At 39.9% G+C, this 19,461-nt stretch overlaps 1 protein-coding gene across 3 annotated transcripts in view; it reads left to right on the forward strand.

The window, feature by feature from the left end:
- Positions 1-18,423, forward strand: part of LOC117541943 (neural cell adhesion molecule L1-like protein) — a 62,548-nt gene extending 44,125 nt beyond the window's left edge. For 2 of the 3 annotated variants that reach the window (XM_034209308.1, XM_034209307.1), the window contains exons 16-25: positions 501-616; positions 2,406-2,610; positions 3,546-3,668; positions 5,309-5,491; positions 9,215-9,253; positions 10,842-10,955; positions 11,233-11,394; positions 11,760-11,939; positions 13,788-13,860; positions 17,949-18,423. In XM_034209308.1, the coding sequence (XP_034065199.1) occupies positions 501-616; positions 2,406-2,610; positions 3,546-3,668; positions 5,309-5,491; positions 9,215-9,253; positions 10,842-10,955; positions 11,233-11,394; positions 11,760-11,939; positions 13,788-13,860; positions 17,949-18,156 (1,403 nt within the window). In that variant the 3' untranslated portion in view covers positions 18,157-18,423. The remainder of the gene's footprint in view (positions 1-500; positions 617-2,405; positions 2,611-3,545; positions 3,669-5,308; positions 5,492-9,214; positions 9,254-10,841; positions 10,956-11,232; positions 11,395-11,759; positions 11,940-13,787; positions 13,861-17,948) is intronic. The other variant, XM_034209309.1, reaches the window with a different exon arrangement.
- The last annotated feature ends 1,038 nt before the right edge of the window (positions 18,424-19,461 follow it).

A 19,461-nucleotide genomic window follows, 5' to 3' on the forward strand; every position in this document is an offset into this window, starting at 1 on the left:
TGGGCCTATTGAAGCCCAATGGCTGCTTCCCTGTCTCTGCTGTGCTTCTCTCCTTTCCTACTCCCAGTTCAGTCAATTGTAGAGCAGACATATAGAGAGTGTTTTAATTTCATGTTTGGTGTTGTTTTTGTCCTTACTGAAGAAGAAAAAACGACAAATCTGCCTCAGTTGGTGTCCTGCTGAGTTTGTATTTGTGCAAACGACAACCAGCTTCTCCGTTTTATTTGCTACCAAAACCAGCAAAAAAGCTAATTTCAGCACAGCCTGAACAAGAATAATGACCTGTTATGGCTTCAACATAACAGGTCAGACCACCATCGATGAGAGCGTTTTTGTCCAACATGATTATTTTGTTGTTTAACCCTCTGTATCTGCAAGTATTTCTTCAGTTGATTTTCTTTCTTTACAGCTGTAAATGGTATTGTTAAAGAGTTGCTTCAAAGGTATCCTGCTGTTAGCAGTGCGTCTGTTTTCCTGACCTAACTCTTTCTGTTCTCCAGTCCCGACCGCAGCACCACGGGACATAGCGGTGGAGGTGATCAACACCACTGTTTTGAGAGTTAGCTGGACCCCCGCCCCCGCCGCCACAGTGAGAGGTCATCTCGGGGGCTACCATGTACGTTGTTTTTATGGTCCTGGAACCTGATTTCTTTCAGACGAAGTTGTGTAACTGCAGAATTTCAATAGCAGCAGAGAAACTCTGAATATCAAAGCTTCTTATTAAATATAGTAATCACTTTGGTTTATATGAGATAAGCCTTGTAAAATGATGAAATCTTGTTTCCATATTCATTTTGCAGCGCTGCTTCTAAAAATATAAATAAACAATTAATATCTGCTTGAGTGCAGTGCATCCAAACACATCGAGCTGTGCATAGAACAACAAAGAAAATGAAAAAAGGAGGTAGCAGGAGAGGTGCCAATTCACCTCCTAGGCCACCTCAAAACTGCTCCCTTTGTGCCGGGTACCTGGCATCCTCTCTGCTCTGCCACCTCTCCTATCTGCATGGGGTTGCGTGTGTGCATGTATATCCTCTGTTTGTGTAATGTGTGTAAACACAACAGAGTGGAGAAAGACATTTCCCTGTCAGGGATTAATGTCTTCTTCTTCTTCTTCTTCTTCTTCTTCTTCTTCTTCTTCTTCTTTCTTCTTCTTCTTCTTCTTCTTCTCGGATTCTGATTCTTCTTGTCTCTGCTCTGCTTCTTCTTCTTATTCTGCTTCTTTCTTCTTGCTTCTTCGTTCTTCTGTCTTCTTATTATTCTCTCTTATCGTATTCTTCTTCTTCTTCTTCTTCTTCTTCTTCTTCTTCTTCTTCTTCTTCTTCTTCTTCTTCTTCTTCTGAGATTAAGTTGATATAACTTTGCTGATAATCATTGTTGGCACACCAGTCATAATTTCGTTTTAATAAAACTCAGCTACATGTTTGAGCAGGGAAGAGAGATCTTAGCGCATCTGGTCCCTCCAGAGACGCAATATGGAGACGTTTTGAAATGTGACCTGACGTACTTAAAGCTGTCCGCTTGTGATCGCATGTTAATGCCAGGTCTGAACAGAGCCATGCTGTAGGCACAAAGGGGTTATTAGAGTCAAATCAAGTAAAATACATTGCCTGGATTGATTTCCTGGTGCAGTTAGATATTTCTCGTTATAACATATATTCCTAAGGTTGAACCCCTTTCACTTGCCTCTTGAGTGTGTCAAAACCAGATCTAAAAGATAAAAGAGACGCCACTAACTTTCACAGTTTTTTTTATATAAGTGCTATTTGAATAATGGACGATTGAAAGACAAAACAATTCATAATGTGATCTCACAATAGGGAATGCTTTTCGTTTCTGGGTGTTACATCCCGAAAATCTTAGACACAGCCCTGAACTAAATATTCTAGAGTGGGCTTTAGATAGTAGGGTAACTAAGTAATGCTGATTATATAGTAACACATTACTTGGCTTGTAAAGCATAAAACTCAGTTTCCTACAAATAAAAGTATATGTCATTTAAATTCAACAAATATCATCATGGCAATGACCACAAAAATAAAACATTATTATTAAATACTTTTTATATCTACATGTATGTTAAATCACCTTTTACTCACTGTCACCTGTGAAGGCATTAACAGTGTCTTTGCAGGGACAATGACAACCTGACTATAGGAAACAGTTACTCAGACACACACCATCACACGAACAAAGCAACACCTCCCATTAACAGTTCATATTTGATGTCTAATATCAGATTTCTGCCTAATTAAAAGGGAAACCAGGCATTAATTGCTGCTCCTCAACTTTGTCTTTGTCACCGTTCTGCCATTATCGCTATCTTTCTCTTCCCTCCCTCCTCTCTCTGCTCTCGGTTAAGACGTGTTCCTCATCACAATCTTCCATTGCTTCCCCCTTTACAGGTTCACTGGGTGAGGAAACGAAGTTTGCTGAATCCGAACAACATTTTGGATGAGCGCCAGTCCCTGTCTTTTCCTGGGAAGAGGACTCATGCCATCGTGCCGGGCCTCAAGCCTTTCTCTGAGTACAGACTCACTGTCAATGTTTTCAACAAGAAGGGCAATGGGCCCAACAGTGACCCGGTCACATTCAACACTCCAGAGGGAGGTGAGGTGACACAAACACACAACATGCAGGTGCTCCTCACACACTTATAAATAACTCTGCTAAGTACATTATAGGAATATCAGTCAAGCTTGCAGAAAATCCCGTTAGGAAATGATGATATTTAATGTGATTCAACCAACAAAACAATAACTTTTAACAAAAGCACAGATTTAATTTATAGTTAAGTCCTCCGCCACAATTTTTCGCATTTTGTCACTTAACCTTGATACTTGAGCTTGATGTTATAGCATAAGAAATGTGCCATGTGTTATGCTAGAATGAGTTTATAATAGTATGCTGCTAAAAGAAGGACATGTCTTTGTGCTCACTGTAAATCAGAGTTGAATGTCTACTTTAAAGCAGGATTTGTATCTGCACAACTGTCAATAGTTTGCAACTTACACAGGTGTAACACAGACACTTGAAAACCATCGTTCACATACACTGAGAATTTATAATGAAATCTATGCATATTCATAGATTCTCGATTTTTCAGAGGGTCAAAGACCATATCTTGTTAAAAAATAACAAGGACTACTTGATTTTACTACTTTTTACTGGCACACTAATTACAAATAAAGTTGTTTAAGGTATCAAAGCAGGTCTGAAATAAAGTGGTGACAATAATGTTTAGCTTGGAGACCAGGAGGAAGAAATTTGTGCGTGAAAATACTTGTGAAAGGCTGCTCCATGTTGCAGCCTTGTGAAAAGACAAAGCTGCTAAAAACAGGCAAATTGTCATATACGCGTCTTCAGTGTGTTAGTCATCTGTTTAACAAACAAGAAAAGGCAAAAGGAAGCTTAAATAACAGAAGAAATATCAGCCATAAAAAGACACTTAAAACAACAGAGAAAAATCACTGACCTTTGATGTAATTTGATCTACTGAAACATGTCTTTACAGTTGCACATTAACATTACTGTCACTCCTATAGCTCCTGCACAAGTACCCATCCTGACTGCCTCCAACGCCCAGATAGACTCCATACTGCTGGTGTGGGGCCCGCCGCGGGAAGCCAACGGCATCCTTACTGGTTATCTCCTGCAGCACCACCTCAGTATGTACACGCACGCACGCACGCACACACACACACGCGCACACACACGTGACTAATTACTCATTGACTTACTCAGTGTCGACCTTTTGCCCTATGTAATGTTTCCCATGAATAGATTTCTCTTTGCTGTAGCTCAAGCTTTATCTGTAGTGCAAGGCGCTGTGTGCGAAGTGTAAGCCAAAGTGTAGCTGCACTGCTGGTGCTCTGCGACACCACAGTTTATCTTTGAGTCTACAGGTTGAATGTTATAACACTGGAAAAATACTACACACAATCAATGACCCTTCTTCCATCTCCTCTTCTCTTCAATGTTATCATACCAGACACTAGGTAGGACTGTTTAACACTAAAAGCTGCTAAGTGGTCGTAATTGTGCAGCCTGCTTCAATACAGATTGTGGTTTGACAAGTGTTTCTTATCTTGTATCCTCCAGGATTGCAGGTTTCCTTTTTAAAAAAACAACTACTTTTTAAGTGCCTCTTATTCAAAATTATTTGGCATTTAGTACTCTGTACATTTCCGTCTTCAGAATTAAAACCTGAAACCCTTCTGAAATCTTTTGTGTAAAATGTGAAGGCAGAGACAGCCCTTTGCCGCCTCCACCAGCACCCACTGAGTCTGGCCAGCTCTTCAATACACTCTGTCCCCCTCTCCTTTCTGCTTTTTCCCATATCAGATGTCAGGCTTTACACACATATTCCCACACAATGCAGTCCGTGTGTGTTGGAAGTTTTTTGGGTTGAATTGATTCACTCTGCAAGCATATCTTAAATTGAGTTTTCTGCTAATTATATGATTAAATGTTATATGTCATCCTACAGTATATACATATCCAGTTGAGTCATGAATCCCCTGTGTAATTAACCTTTGAATATTTCTTACAACAATCATTAAAACATGACATTTCCATTTTTTCCGTGCTGCAAACAAACATCAATTTTCCCAAGCGACACCTCAGACTTGGCATATATTCAGTTACCTGCATATCAACATTGGCACAGTAATGAATTCAACGTGGGGGGGTTTCTGGAGAAGTTAGTTGCTTTCTACAGTCTGCACACATACTGTACTTTGATCTATAATGCAAGTTTGGGGATAATTTATGCTGCTTGTGATTGCTGCTCCTCTGATTTTCTTCCTACTGCTTATGTTTTATGCTTAATTTTTTTCCTTCATCTCTTTTCTTTCTTTTTTTTCCCACCCATCACTTCTTTTATCTGTAATTTTTCCCCTTCCTTTTACACACATGTTTTTTTTAATATCTCCTCCACATCCTCCATCTGTGTTTCTGTCTCCCTCTCTCCTCCTCTGCTGCTTTTCATCTATTGACACTTGTTTATACGCTCCCACCCATCTCCTCTTGAGCTCTCTATCTCCTCCTTTCATCTCCTCTCCGCTTTCTTCATAATGTATTCCTTCTCAGCTCACCTGTCGTGACACGTATCTGCTATATCACTTACTGCATGAGCTAGCATGACATCTCTTCATCTTCCCACTCCGTCATCCATTGACTCTCATTATAGTTGTGTCCCATTAACATACAACACTTGCCGACCGCGATGACTTTTTTCTACGTGTTTCCGGCGGAGGCTCACTCATGCCTGTTGAACTGACCTGACATCCTTCTCCCTCCTCTATAGTTAATGAGACCACACTAGAGGTAGTGGACTCCCAGGAGACCAACATCACCGGGGCTGACACCACCCAGTGGAAGCTCTATGGTTTGGAGGGGGGGAGCCTCTACCGCTTCCTCCTCCGCGCCTGCACTGCAGCCGGCTGCGGCCCCCCGCTGACCCAGGAGAGCAGCACTGTAGCCCTAGAACGTGAGTGGAGGAGATCAGTGTATCTGTTAATGACATATCATTTGCATTGCTTAAGGTATGACAGCCCCATTAAAGAGTTTGAAGTACACGTCAGACCTAGTTATAATAATATATAGATTTAATTACTACAGAGTGGACATATTTATTCTAGGAGTAACTGTACTATACCTTAAAATATTATTTTAATAGTTACGGGAAGTACTAATCAGCCTTTAAAAACAATGGCATAATATATTCTGTTGTTATAGAGGACAGTTTGTCAAGTCTCAAAAATGATATCAAAAATGATATCAAGGCTTAGAAACCTTGTAAATTACCGAAACTGTGACGCTACAAACTTATACCATGCCGTTGCAATGTTCTTTGCATCTCTTACATATTCCTGCCTCTTTAGAGTTTCACTGTCAATGATGAAATGATGAAAACTATTTCAATTTCGCCCTTCACACAAATACATTTTACTAAATTACTTTACAATGAAGAGAGACAATGAGAATAGAAGCTGAGCAAACACAAGCACAGAAGGATCAGTAATGTAACAATGGAGCCACAGCATAGCACCAGGATTAGTTATTATTAGATAATGTTCGAATAGAGATGGGAACTAATTGAAACAAGTAAATCGTGTTTCAAAAGTTTGCGTATCAAAAGTTACGGCGCCAGTTTTCATATGATAGTGGTTTTAAAAATCCAACAAAACTGCAGCAGCAGAGGCAGTCGATGGTCATTTCGAGCTTTAGTAAAAAAAGCTACAGGACTTATTTTTGTAGACATATTTTTGAAGGATACTCGGAACTAGTATAGCCCACAAACAGGAGTGGTGTGTTTTGCTTTTATAGTTTTGATTTGGAGTCAAGCAGCAGCATTATGAATAATGTTATCCTCCAACTCCTTTAAAAAAGAGCAGTGAGAAGTTACAATGGTATGCTTGAGATGAGAGCATGCATTAGCTTTGTGGCATTTTGCTAGCTTGTGAGTGTCTGTATCCTGGTGCCGTATTTCACACATTGTCTGAGATGTTGGATTACAGATTAACTTGATTGGGTGAAAGAATGCTATTTTGGCACTGCTGCTGATTTGCGATTCAAAGCTTAGTTTGGACTCAAAGACACGTCTGAATCAATCTGGGGAGCTAGAGATCCAAAATCCTCTTTGATGATGCAATGTCTGAGTGTAGAGGCATTTCTGTTTCTTTTTTTTGGACTTCAGATAGTATTTATTTAGTTTTTCATTGCCGAAATAAAGGACGCAAAGCATTCTTTTTATTTGGCCCAACTGAAATGTATAACCATGTGTCATCTGCAAAGCTATGAAAATTGACATAACACTCTTTGAAGGCATCACCTAAATGAGGCATGAAAATGTCTTAAATCTGACTGATCATCGTTTCCTGTTGGTGGCTGAACATGATATCTGTAGCACTTGCATATAGTTGATAAATGATGGCGATGGATTTTATATTACACAATCTCTTAATGACCTTCAGTTTTCATCAGGTGGTTGTTCAGGATGTCATATATTTCAACTGAGGGAATTAATGAGCTGATAAGTTCATAGAACAAAAATCCCTGTAGGATCCTATCCAACAAATTGACTTTACACTGTCATCTACACTGAAGCCAATCATTTTGACATTGTATAGCATTATAGCGTTCAGAAAATGCTAATGACAGTTCTTTAGTTAAAATGTGTGCCTTCTGGTATGTTTTGCTATCATCATATGGTTTCTTTCACTAGAGTGTGCCAAAGCCAGAATTGCATGTTATACACTGAACAAAAATATAAACGCAACACTTTTGTTTTTGCTCCCATTTTTCATGAGATGAACTCAAAGATCTAAAACATATCTATCATAACATAACTATCACAGATTTTTTCAGATTTGTGAACAATATTTGAGAGAAATGGTTATTTTGTGTAGATCGAAAATGTTTTAGATCTTTGAGTTCATCTCATGAAAAATGGGAGCAAAAACAAAAGTGTTGCGTTTATATTTTTGTTCAGTGTACTTGCTAGTGACTTTAATGTGTTTTAGTTTTTTATTAACCTTTAATTTAACAAATAATTCAGGCAATCTGACTAGTATGGGAATCATTACCTGCCACCATTTAGTTTAACTGTTAATTTCAGCCCTCGTAGTACACATTTCTAAGTTGTTTTAATAAAAGGTATTCATTTCTCTCTGGCTTTTAAATTTCCTCAGAGATGCTCTGCATCTTGTAGATGTATGTCCAACCTGAGAGCCGTTAGATGCACTGTTTGTAAATGTGGTTTGGTAGGGGGCTCGGTGGGGAGATAAACGGTTCGGTTCTGAGCGCTGTGCTCGGGGTACGTTAGTCACAATGCACCAGAGCAGATTTATGGATGCCAATAGCACAGAGCAGGGGCACCATAATTCTAGAGTTGATGATGGGGGGTCATGGAGTGATGGCGAAAAAATAAATGTATGTGAGTTATTGAGCCGCGGTTATGAATGGCTCCTTTCAAACTTTACCTGGTGAGCTTTTAATGCTTATTATTAAGTCAGGATAAATCATAGCTTCAAAAATGGTCTGGACAAACAGATTGCCATACCAGAACAAAAAACAGCCATAGAGGTTTCAGCAGATGCGTGACCACATGACTCTTTGAAAGGCTTGGAACAAAAAAAGAGAGTGGCTGAAGTGAGAGACAGAACAGCATCACAACAGAATGATGGCGTGAAGCATCTGTGAGAAAGATGAGCAGGAAAAACGAAAAGAGAAGATCTAATGGCAGAAAGAGGAAAATATAGATCTCATGATTCAACAAAGCAACAGAGATAAAGCCGACTGCAAACGTGACAAAGAGTAAATAGGAGCATTTCCCTCCATAATAAAGAGGTGTTCATCTTCAATAGAGTCAGTAAAGGATTCAACAATCAGAGCAGAACAATCTGTCAGTTTAGCGAAGTGTCATACGTTTTAATATTCAAAATGTTTACACTGGACAACGTGAGAATTAATACAGGCAACCACATGTGCGAATTAAATGATGTTTTACAAAAAAGTAAACCAGTGGTTTTAAATTAATTCCATGTTACAATGGAAAATGACAAACTCAGTCAGTAAGCAACACATATACAGATTCTGTTGCTGTTCTGTTCTGTTGACAACGTATATACAATGACTGTTTGTCTATCTGTAGACTGTATGACCATGGAGATGTACAGTATACAGTAGCATGATTCAGTATTTAGCTGTCCTTCCTGAAACTAAAAACAACTAAACAAAACATACTGCATAATACCTGTTTAGCAACAGAAGGCCAACAGACACAGACATGTAGTAGCTGCCCACAGTTGGTAAAAAAAAACCTGAATATTATTCTTGTTAAGCAGGTTTAAGAAATGTGTGTGTCTGTGGATATCAGTTGAACAGTCCTTTTAATTAAACTGGTAAAAACAAATGTGTTGAAATATGTCTTGTTTCCTGCTTGCAATTAGAAAGCACATTTATTGGGAGGACAAAGTGTATGATGTTTTTTTTCTCCACGGAGCCCTCTCGTGGTGCAGCTCTCCACCAGTCATCAAATCCAAAATCCACCTGTGTGCGGTTGTATTTATGAGGATGCACTGCCCACGTAATTGTGTGTGTGGGTGTACATGTGTGTGAGTTTATGCCTGGTCTATAAACCTTAAAGCTGGCTTTCCATATATCTGTAATCTTCTGCTGTATTTCATTTTATTTTTGTATCCCTCTGAAGATTTGTCCCCGACTCCAGCTGGTGCCCCTGTTCAGAGCAGTATGTATTACCGCCTGCAGCCACTGCCCTGCTCACATAGAAGAAGTAGTTGTAGACATAGTCAAGGTTGTGTGTGTGGGTGTAAGTGTGTTGTGTGTTGTTGTAGCAAATAGCTGGCTGTAGCCTCAGTAAAGGTTTGTCCTTAATAGTTGTATGGATATTGTCAGTGTTGGAAGAAGTCACTCACATCCTTTACTTAAGTACAAGTACAAATACTAATACTATAAATAACTAATACTTAAAATACTCCACTACAAGTAAGAGTCCTGATTTCGAATTGTTACGTGAGTAAAATTACAAAAGTATTAGCATGAAAATGTATTTAAACTACAGAAAGTACTCATTCTGGACAATGGCCCAATTCAGAATAATAAAAAGTACAGAAATATTATCATCTAAACCTACTCCAAGTTTAAAAAATAAAAGTAATCGTCATGCAAATTGAACTTATCACAGTATTTCATTATTATGGTTGTTATACTATCCTGTTTTTATACTTGTAAAAACATTTTAGCATTGTGGTTTTGTCGATGTGGACCAAATGTAGATACTTGAAGTGCTGTGTAGCTTAATAGTAGAATTTACCATTTTACTTATTTATTTTTTTATTTTATCAGCATATAATTTGTTTATGTACAAAGTAACTGAGTGAAAATAAATGTTGTGGAATAAGAAGTACAATATTTCCCTCTAAAATGTAGTGGGGTAGAAATATAAAGTACCATTAAATAGAAATACTCAAGTAAAGTACAAATATGTCAAAAGGTGAATGTAGTCTGTTACTTTCCACCACTGGATATATTTTTGGGTATTTCCTGACTAACAGCTCAGGAAATACAGAACATTTATTTTTAACAGTTTTTGACAGTTGCGCTTTGAATTCACATGTGCTATTTAGACCCAAACAGTTAAGGTGTGTTTACTATCATCCTCAGTGTTGTCGCACAGTTTCTTCCATTAATCTAGTTTCCCCGGTTGCTCTAACAATCCTGCCTTCATGTAGTCTATAGAGCTCGCTTGTTGCACAATATAGAGCATTAGACCTGACAGCTTTGCAGCAGGAATCTAACATCTGAGGCTTCTCTTTCCTTTCAGGCCACAACTGCTCTCTCTCTTTTCCCAGCTCTATCTCAGGCAATTCTACTCATCTTCCTTTAGGTATATAGCTCACACTCATACATATACAGCCAATGAAACCCCTGTGTAAACCCCTCTTGATGTATCGTCAACTTTCAGCTAACAACAGGATTCGAGACATGGAGTCGTTTCAATCTATTCTGATAGACCATGTTAGAGTTGGCGTCAGAAAATGTCAGCTTTGCTTAAGAGAGAATGAAGACTATGTCACTCCCGCCCACGATCTCTCTATCTAACCTTTATGAGCCAAAATCCAGCTCCACTCAATTAAGTCTGGGGCCCAGCGTCTCCTTTTGAATTGTCGTCTTGAAGGGTTTCTGCTAGCTGAACTGTGCTCAAGCTGCAGGGGAAGCTATTTGATCCGCTAATCCTATTTTCCTGCCTCTTTCTCCTTTTCTCTGTGCCTGCCTGTGTTTTATTTTCCTCCTTCTATTTCTTCTCTCTTTATCAGTTCCAGCCTTGTTGAACGTAAGCTCTTATGTGAGTGACACCTTTGCCAAAATCAGCTGGACTGCCATAGAAGAGCAGCAGGACTGGGAGCTTTATGTGGCTTATATGAATAACAGTAAGCTACTTTTCCTGCTAAGCATTGATGGGAATTTTAGGTAACACATGTGTAGATGCTACTGAGAAGGTTTTATATAAACATATATCATAAGCCTAGCGTCTGCATTGCTACAACCATTATTTCTATGATTACCCTTAAATATATTAACATGCTTTTAAAGTTATTTACATTTTTTGATTTATATCTCAACAACGATTCTGTAGTTGGCAATAGCTCATCCTTTCTTCTTTTTAGATAGCGTGGATGCTAATACAGACTTGCTGCTTGTGTGTAGGTGATGGCTTCTGGCGGATTTCAGAGGCTGTAAACGCTTCTCAAAGTTTCCATGTTATTGATGGGCTCAAACCTGGGACGGTGTACACTGTGCGCCTCATGTCCAAGAGGCTGCTCGATAACGCTAGCATTTTTGAAGACGTTATCCAAACTCGATTACAAGGTGAGAGGAGAGAAAGGCGACGCAGTCTGTAGAGTTTAGAGATTCGATCTCCCACCTGCCACATAAATATAATTGACAAACAAATATCAACTGTGGTGAATGTGTGAGTTTAGTTTTTTTCTTGCATCTCTGTGCATTTGTTATTTCCTATTTGATATTCCTTCAGAAGAGAGTGTTAGCTGAAGGGATTGTGAGAGCATCCTCTCTCAATTCATCATGATTTATTTCAGTATGACCCCTTATGCACACAGCATCCAAGTCTATCCTAGACTTGGATGCTGTGTGCATAAGGGGTCATACTGAAATAAATCAATGTGTAAAGGACATTTTTGAGCTCTGTGTCTCTTTTCTGTTTGCAAACACAGGTGCTGTAGGTCAGAAGAGCAGTTTTTCCACCCAGGGCTGGTTCATCGGGACCATGTGTGCTGTGGCGCTCCTCACCCTCGTGGTACTCATGGCCTGCTTTGTGCGACGGAACAGAGGTGGCAAGTATGCAGGTACGCCACCTCCGACCCAGAGACAAGAAATGTTCTCCATGGAAAAAGGTCAGTTAGTTTTGAACTAGGGTTGGGGGCCCTTGTCGTCTCACTTCAGACAGCAGCTGAACCAACATTGAACTCATGGTATGTCAAATGTATCAGTCTGACTTGGTTATAAGCAATTTAAGGTCTCTCAGAAATCCTTAAACATCACCATTTCTACAAGATGACGCTTTAATTTGACTTTTTTGATTTTGGTTGACCTCCTGAAAGAATTAAAATGTGCGACAGGCCTCAACCCTGACCTAACCCCCTCGACCTCGTTTGGAAATGCTTCCTGCATGCATGTTGGCAAACTATGCATGCTAACCCTGCCAAACCCAGTTTGGTTAACTCCAAATTAACTATCCGTGGGATGCTTGCATCTACAGTTTGTCTACTGCTTTGTGAAGTAATTTGTGTGACCCTGTTAGTTCTGCTCTGTACTAGGGCTGCACGATTTTGGGAAAAAATCTAATTGCGATTTTTCTGACAGATATTGCGATTCGAATTGCGATATTTGTTTTTCAGCTACCCAACGGAAGTTTATTGTAAAATGCGGCCAGAACTCCGGCTAGGAAGGTCGTATCAACGTGCTCCCGTCTCTAGCACCCCCGCAGCCCGAGCTACGAGTGAAAAAACTAAACTTACATGAAACTTCCGTTGGGTTGCTTTAAAGTCAAGCTTCAGTTTAAGATTCACCCTGTAATAGAAACATGTGATGGAGCATTACTAACCTGACTCAGAAACCATCTAGGAAAGCTCCATTGGAAGCCATTTGGAAAGGGCAGGCACTTTCAAAAGCACTTGGCAGGTGATTGGATCAATCTGTCTATCACCTTCTATCATGGGCAACTTCTGATTGATTAACAATGGCTGGTACATGTGAAGCACAGCACTTCTGATTGTTGTGGATGACTGACACACAATAAAAAATAAAATAAAAATGTTAAAAAATAAAAAGATTATAAAAATATAAAAAAAATGTTTAAAAAAATCGCAGGCTTTGCGATTTGATAATCGCATCATTTAAAATCGCGATTTCGATTTAAAATCGATTAATCGTTCAGCCCTAATCTGTACCTCTGATTACATACCTTGTCAAGCCAGACAGTGGGAACCAGCTGGCTTTGTTCCTCGCCTCACCTGTGCAGACCTTCCTCCTTCCCCTGCACCTTTGTGTTGTATCAGAGCCGAGTTTAATCTCACCTCGGTTCTACCTGCCAAGAGACTCCTCACTCACTTTCTCTCCTCAACCTGCTCCCCCTTCTTCTCCCTAGAACTCTTACCTCTTTGCCTGCAGTAGCTTTTTTGATACGATGCACTGAATATTTCATCTGCTGCTTTGGATTCCCCCTTTGCCCATCTAGCTCTTTTCATGAAACCCCTCTTTTGAGTCTCTTGAAAGCAACTGGTATTTTTAAAGCATATTTGCACAAAGAGCTGCTGTGTAGCACTTTGGGCGGACAAACAGAAGAGAGGCTTTCAGTGTGCAGAATTGATAGAATGTTTACTCAGTCATTTTAAGTTGTTCTCAAAAGCTTTTCATTCCTGACTTTTAAAATGCAACTCCTTTATACACTCAAGTAATGGAAAAGTTCAGTTTGTTTAATCCTTTACCTACCAAACATTAATGTTGAGCTTGCTCTGGCTGTATTCTAAAAATCTTCTGAGAGAGAAAAGTCACTGACGTTGGTAAAAATGAACAAAAGGGTGGTGCTAACATTTGAGTTATTAATCTTTGGAAAATGTTAACGCTCCAATCCTTTATTGAATCATGACCCAGTCTTACAAGTCATATGTAATTCCAACCACGAATGAAAGTGCTGCTCTTTGACATGCTATTGAAATGTGTGTCCTGCCTCGTTCCTGCAGTGAAAGAGAAGGAGGATCTCCACCCGGACCCGGAGTCGCAAGGATTGAATGAGGACAGCTTTGGTGACTACAGGTGAGCTAAACTCCTGCTGTGTGAAGAAGAGCTGCATTGCCAATGTTTGCTTCAGAAAAGGACATGTTTAAATGTGCTGAGCTGGAGCAGTATTCATCCAGCAACCACATTTGTTAAATATTTTCTGGCTTAGAAACTAATGTGTCATGTCACGGTTATGTTTCTTCTCTCCCTTCCACAAAAGCAAAGCAAACGTTCATGAGCTTTACGAGGATCAGCCTAGGAGCCATTGTTCTCGTCATTTAATGGGCTAGGTAATCCCATGGTGTAGTTAACAAGTGTTTGCAGCGTTGTTAGCTAACCTGAGCTTGCACCCCTTTTGTAGGAATGATGTGCTCTTGGTCCCGTAGGCATCAGTAGTTTATTTTGTGTGTTGCAGTGTGTATACCAATGAATGAGTGACTATTTAACACAGAATGTCTTATGTTTAGAATACATAATTGTCTGGTTCTGTAATATAATACTACCCCCACTTTAAAGGTCCCATATTATACTCTTTTTGAACAATATATTATCGGTCTCAGATATATACAAAACATGTCTCTGAAGTTTTTGGTTTGAAATACCAAACAGATCATGCATTGTAGCATGCCATTAACCCGTTTCCGCCCTCTTCCAAAAGTGCTAATTCTGTGTCTGTAGCTTTAAATGCAAAATGGAATGCTGCTGGCCACGACCCTCTGAGAAGTGATTGGTTTAAAAAATAAAAAAAAACACACACACAATGGTGCTCTAGGAGGAGATTCAGGTGATAAGGTGGGCGGGGGTTACCTTGGTTGGTTATTGGCTTATGGTTGCACAACCCCAAAAAAAGTTGTGACATCACAAAGGGCCAAAATCTGATCAGCTCATTATCAGGACAAAAAGGGAGAGAATCTTTTTTCCTGAAACTTTCAGAATCTCTTTACACAAAGGGGACACGTATTTATCTATAAAAGACATGAAAAAGTGGATGTTGCATAATAGGTGACCTTTAAAATACATATATAAATCGTTTTACTTTTAGGCCATTGGCCTACACTTTTATTGCAGAGTTCAAAACGTAATAGAGGTTGTCCGCCTTATACTGTAGCTCAATTGGTAGAGCTGGCCCATCTACTAGGGTTTATCCCCAAGTGAAGGACCATTTGCAGCATGTCATTTCCTCCATCTCCCCGTTTCAATTCTGTCTCGACAATAAAATAACTGGTTTAGTTAAGTTTAGTTACTTCTCAAGCAGTGTATCCCGAAGGGCTGGAGCTCACATCTAAAGATGAAACTTGTTGTTTTGTTTCTGAATTCGCTTTACTTGAAGTAAATGGCAGGATGGAGCACAACGAATGGTGGTAGTGTGACCCCACTTAGCAAAGCATTTCTTAGACAACAGCTGTAATGATATTACTTATTTAAGCTCTTACATCAGCATCCGACTGACCCCATTAAGATTATGTTCAAAGCGACTCTAATGTATAAAGATGTATTTGAGTACCTGTGCTTAACTGGAGTTTTGACAGACTTACTTTTAAACCCTGATTTACCTTGTGGATTAGTGTGTGCTGTGGAGCATTCAAATGAAGGCCACATTTTTTATTGCTTTACATCCTCCCACTGTAAACACGTAAATTGATTAATGATGTATAGTAATTTCTGATGGGAAATATCTTACATTCAATAATACAGGCATAACGAAAGCATAGAAAATGTGTGGAAAAACTGAGCCTTTAAGCCAAAAGCAGACAGCTGTTTTACTTTACAATAGCTCTTGATTTTCTATTGTTTGCATTGTTAAGCTGCTACGGTGACAGTTTAGGGAAATGGGATGATCCTATTTTGCCTGACAGCACTGCAGAAACTGTGTGACAATGGTGTATTTGTTTGTGCACACGCAAGAGAAATCACCTAAAATAGCCTCTTCCGCTTTGATTCTGCTCGTCATCATATTATTCAGTACATGATTACTCACAACTGCGTGGTTGCTGCCAATTGCATTTCTGCGATTCTTGCCAAGACTGTAATTCTGTTGAAAAGGAAAGGATGCATTGTCCACAGCCTTGATTACAACTACATAGCATTTTTGTAATAACAATGGAAAACCAAGGGCTCACTGAATACGGTGCAGATTTCAACCAAACGTTAAGTATTGTTATTTTGTCAGGTTTGACACTGATGAAAAACATGTAATGCTGGGAGATAACCCAATTTGATCACACATTAACTTTCATTGATGTGATTATTTGGTAATGTTGTGTAACAAAATGTAGTCGTCCAAATTAATAAATATTGTGCTGTTGATTTTAACTCTCATACAAAGTTCACGTAGGAGCTCATGAGGCAAGGGAAACTGCTAATATGAGTTTGTGAGATGATGCAGATGTTTGGCTACCTGGTTTCTTTCATGAGGCTGTTCTGCCTACTGTTCCCCCAGAGTGCCCTTAGCCTCACTATGATGTGGTTTGCCTGGCTATAGAGCTGGTTTCAGGGCTCTCTGGTGCCCTTTGAATCTCTGACGGCAATAGACCACCCACTGGTATGCCACGTGTCTGGGGAGCTGACAAGTGGTAATTAGGCTTCAGACGATTTCTCTTCGGAGGCAGCCCTCTGCTCTCTTGCCCCTCTGTCCACTGCGAGAACAGCAGGTGCCGTAGCTGGAGCAGGCTGTTAACCAACAGTGTAATGCCATTTTTTCCACAGCTGAATTTTATTTGTACTTTCTTTCATCTTGGCTTTCATCGTCAGTTAGGCAGATGGCAGCCGATGTGGACAAGCTCTCCTTCAGTCACCTTTACTAACATAAATACAACTTCAGGTGCAAAGAGGGGGAAATAAAATCCTCCTTCCACATGAGGTTTCTGGGCTGCCCCCAAACCAGAGTCAGCATGGGTCAATGGTGAAACAAATGTAATTACAGTCTGCCTGGCGATGTGCCTCCATCTCTCACCTGTTTGAGAGGCTCCGGGAAAGCCTTTCCACAGCAACAGCTGAGACAGAGCTGGATGCGGACCAAGGGCCTGAATGAGAGCTGGGGCTCAAAGGCCCTCAGCCCCATTTTATCAGAGTATTCAAAGTCACTGTGGGCGGGCTGCGGCGGCTATTGCATTCCTCTGCTCTTAGATAACAGCCACTTATCTTCAGCGCTCTAGAGTCGCCAGAGAAAGGAGGTTTGATAAGAGTTGAAATGCGGACCTTATGTGGCTTGCATGGTAAACGGCACCATGGAATAGGAGAGATAAGTTTGATTATTAAAAAATCCTTATGAAGGAGACCCGATTTGTAATCTTAACTTGAACCATATTTCTTCTCCAAAATGCTGCTCGAAATGTTGAGCTTGTAGATGACACAGGTGTCAACTACAGTGAGACTCAAAGGGCACTATCACATACGAGACACCTGAGTGTTGTCTCTGAATGCAGGAGCACTGTGTTATGAATACTAAACCCAAGGAGAGAGAGAGGTTTCCAAACATGGCTGGTTTGGGGAATTAAGAAAGAGAACAGGCAGGGAAAATATCCTCAGTGTTTTGAGGTGACCCTGCGTCTTGTAGTGAGACACCTGCGAGTTGGCCAGTTGCCCAGCCCTAAATTGGCATCTAATCTCCTCGGCCCTCGTGTGGGGCCCCCGGGAATACAGGGAGTGACAGGCTGTTTGTCTGGGATTGCATATGCCCCACCTCTCCCCCTCCTCTCCTTCTCCCTTTCTCAATCTAAACCCCCTCTTCCCCACACACGCATACACACAACTCCCACTCGTCTTCTTTCTCACTGCACTCTGGCAATTTCCATCGCTGGTTCTAAAGAGATTTGAAATTGCCTTTGGTCTTGAAGCCTTGGCAATTAGCAATTAGTGAAGTGATTGTAGCAAGCCCTCCCCGCCTCCCTTGTGCTCCTTTTCCCGCTGTGTTGCCGCCGCATCCACCCGTGACTACCACCCTGTATTGATGTATTGAAACCATAAGACCTCGCTTTGTGTGTGTGTGTTAGTGCACCCAAGCATTTAATAGTCTGTATGTACTGTACACGCTCTTTATGCCGTGTGTCAGCCTCTTAGTGTCATATTGCCTCTGAACATATGCACTGACCCTGACCATCCTTCTGTGTTGTCTTTGATGGCAGTGACAGCGAAGAGAAGCCACTGAAGGGCAGTAGCGTGTGTTCCCTGAATGGCGCGATGGGGGACGGCGTCAGCAGAGACAGCATGGTTGACTACGCCGACGGCGGACGAGAATTCAACGAGGACGGTTCATTTATTGGAGAATATTCCGATCGTAGGCACGGAGGCTCTGTTAGCGAGCCCAGTGGACCCAGACCAGTCACTGCATAAAACCAGGCTCCAAATGCAACGGTCTACTTCAAATCCTTTCAAGATACTTTTCAAATTCCGCTTCCCTGGCATCAAATATAGCTAGAGTATTTAAATACGGGGGAATAAAAATGACTCAAATGTGCAGAAGTTTGGCTCAGGGACTGGAAAAGGAAAAATACACCCACCATACACATCAAATCAAGAGTTGTTGTATATACTGTAAGAGAATTAACTGTATCTTTTGAGTTTTTCAAGATTATTAAAGTGTTTTTTGTACCTATCAGCCATGATCTTCAGCTGTGTATATTGATTGTTAATTTTACAAAAGGTAGAACACCAATAATTTTTTCCTACGATGAAAAAACTCTGAAAATGTCCCAATTTTTTTACACAGAGGATGACAGACATTAGAAATACATATGCATCTCGAAACTAAGTTGATTCATTTATTACAGTGGAATCAACATAGTCATAAATGCTTTACTGCCCATTACTGTATTATATATATATATATATATATATATATATATATATATATATATATATGATGTTTTTGTTTCTGATGTGTTATAATATGCAAATGTATGAAAGATCAAAATGTGTGTCTTTTTTTATTATATTTGTAATTGTACATTGCCATAAACATCAATCAGGCGACGAAAACGTAAACATAAGATTACAATTACAAATCAACGGTATATATTGTAAGTTCTTTAGCAAGGTGGTCAGAGTGATAGGTGTATTGCTGCATTCATCTCTGCAGTGGAATCATGAATGCATTTATCTAAGGAACTTATCAAAACTTTAAATTGGTGAGCTTTCACCTTCAGGCCCCAGTAATGAAAAGGGAGTTTTTAAACTCAAGCAAGTTGTCATTGACTTTTTTAATCATGTGCCTTTATTCCGCTGGATATCGCAGTATGAATCACATTACATTCCAGTTTAAACGATCAAGCAGCTGGGATATTTATTTTCTGGAAATTATTAATGATCAGTACTTCCCTTCCAGTTTTTATTTAAACTCGGTGCAATGATTCATCAGACTTCATTTGCTGCTCCTTTTTGTAAATTAAAAAGCATCCACTTATCTGGTAAGCTCACTTTCAAGTTGAGATGTCCTTCCCCTGAACATTGAATGTGAATATATTCTAAGAAAATGTATTCCTGGGTTTTTCGCTATTTACAAAATAATATGAAGCGCCGAGTGATATGATACAAACATGACTGAATTAAGCTATTCTCAAAGATCAAACACATAGCAAATCCCCAAAATATACTTTTTTATCCAAAATGTATGCAGTGAATCCTCTCATGCATAATGCA

Source organism: Gymnodraco acuticeps, unplaced genomic scaffold (assembly GCF_902827175.1).
Source record: "Gymnodraco acuticeps unplaced genomic scaffold, fGymAcu1.1, whole genome shotgun sequence".
In the NCBI taxonomy this organism is placed as follows: Eukaryota; Metazoa; Chordata; class Actinopteri; order Perciformes; family Bathydraconidae; genus Gymnodraco; species Gymnodraco acuticeps.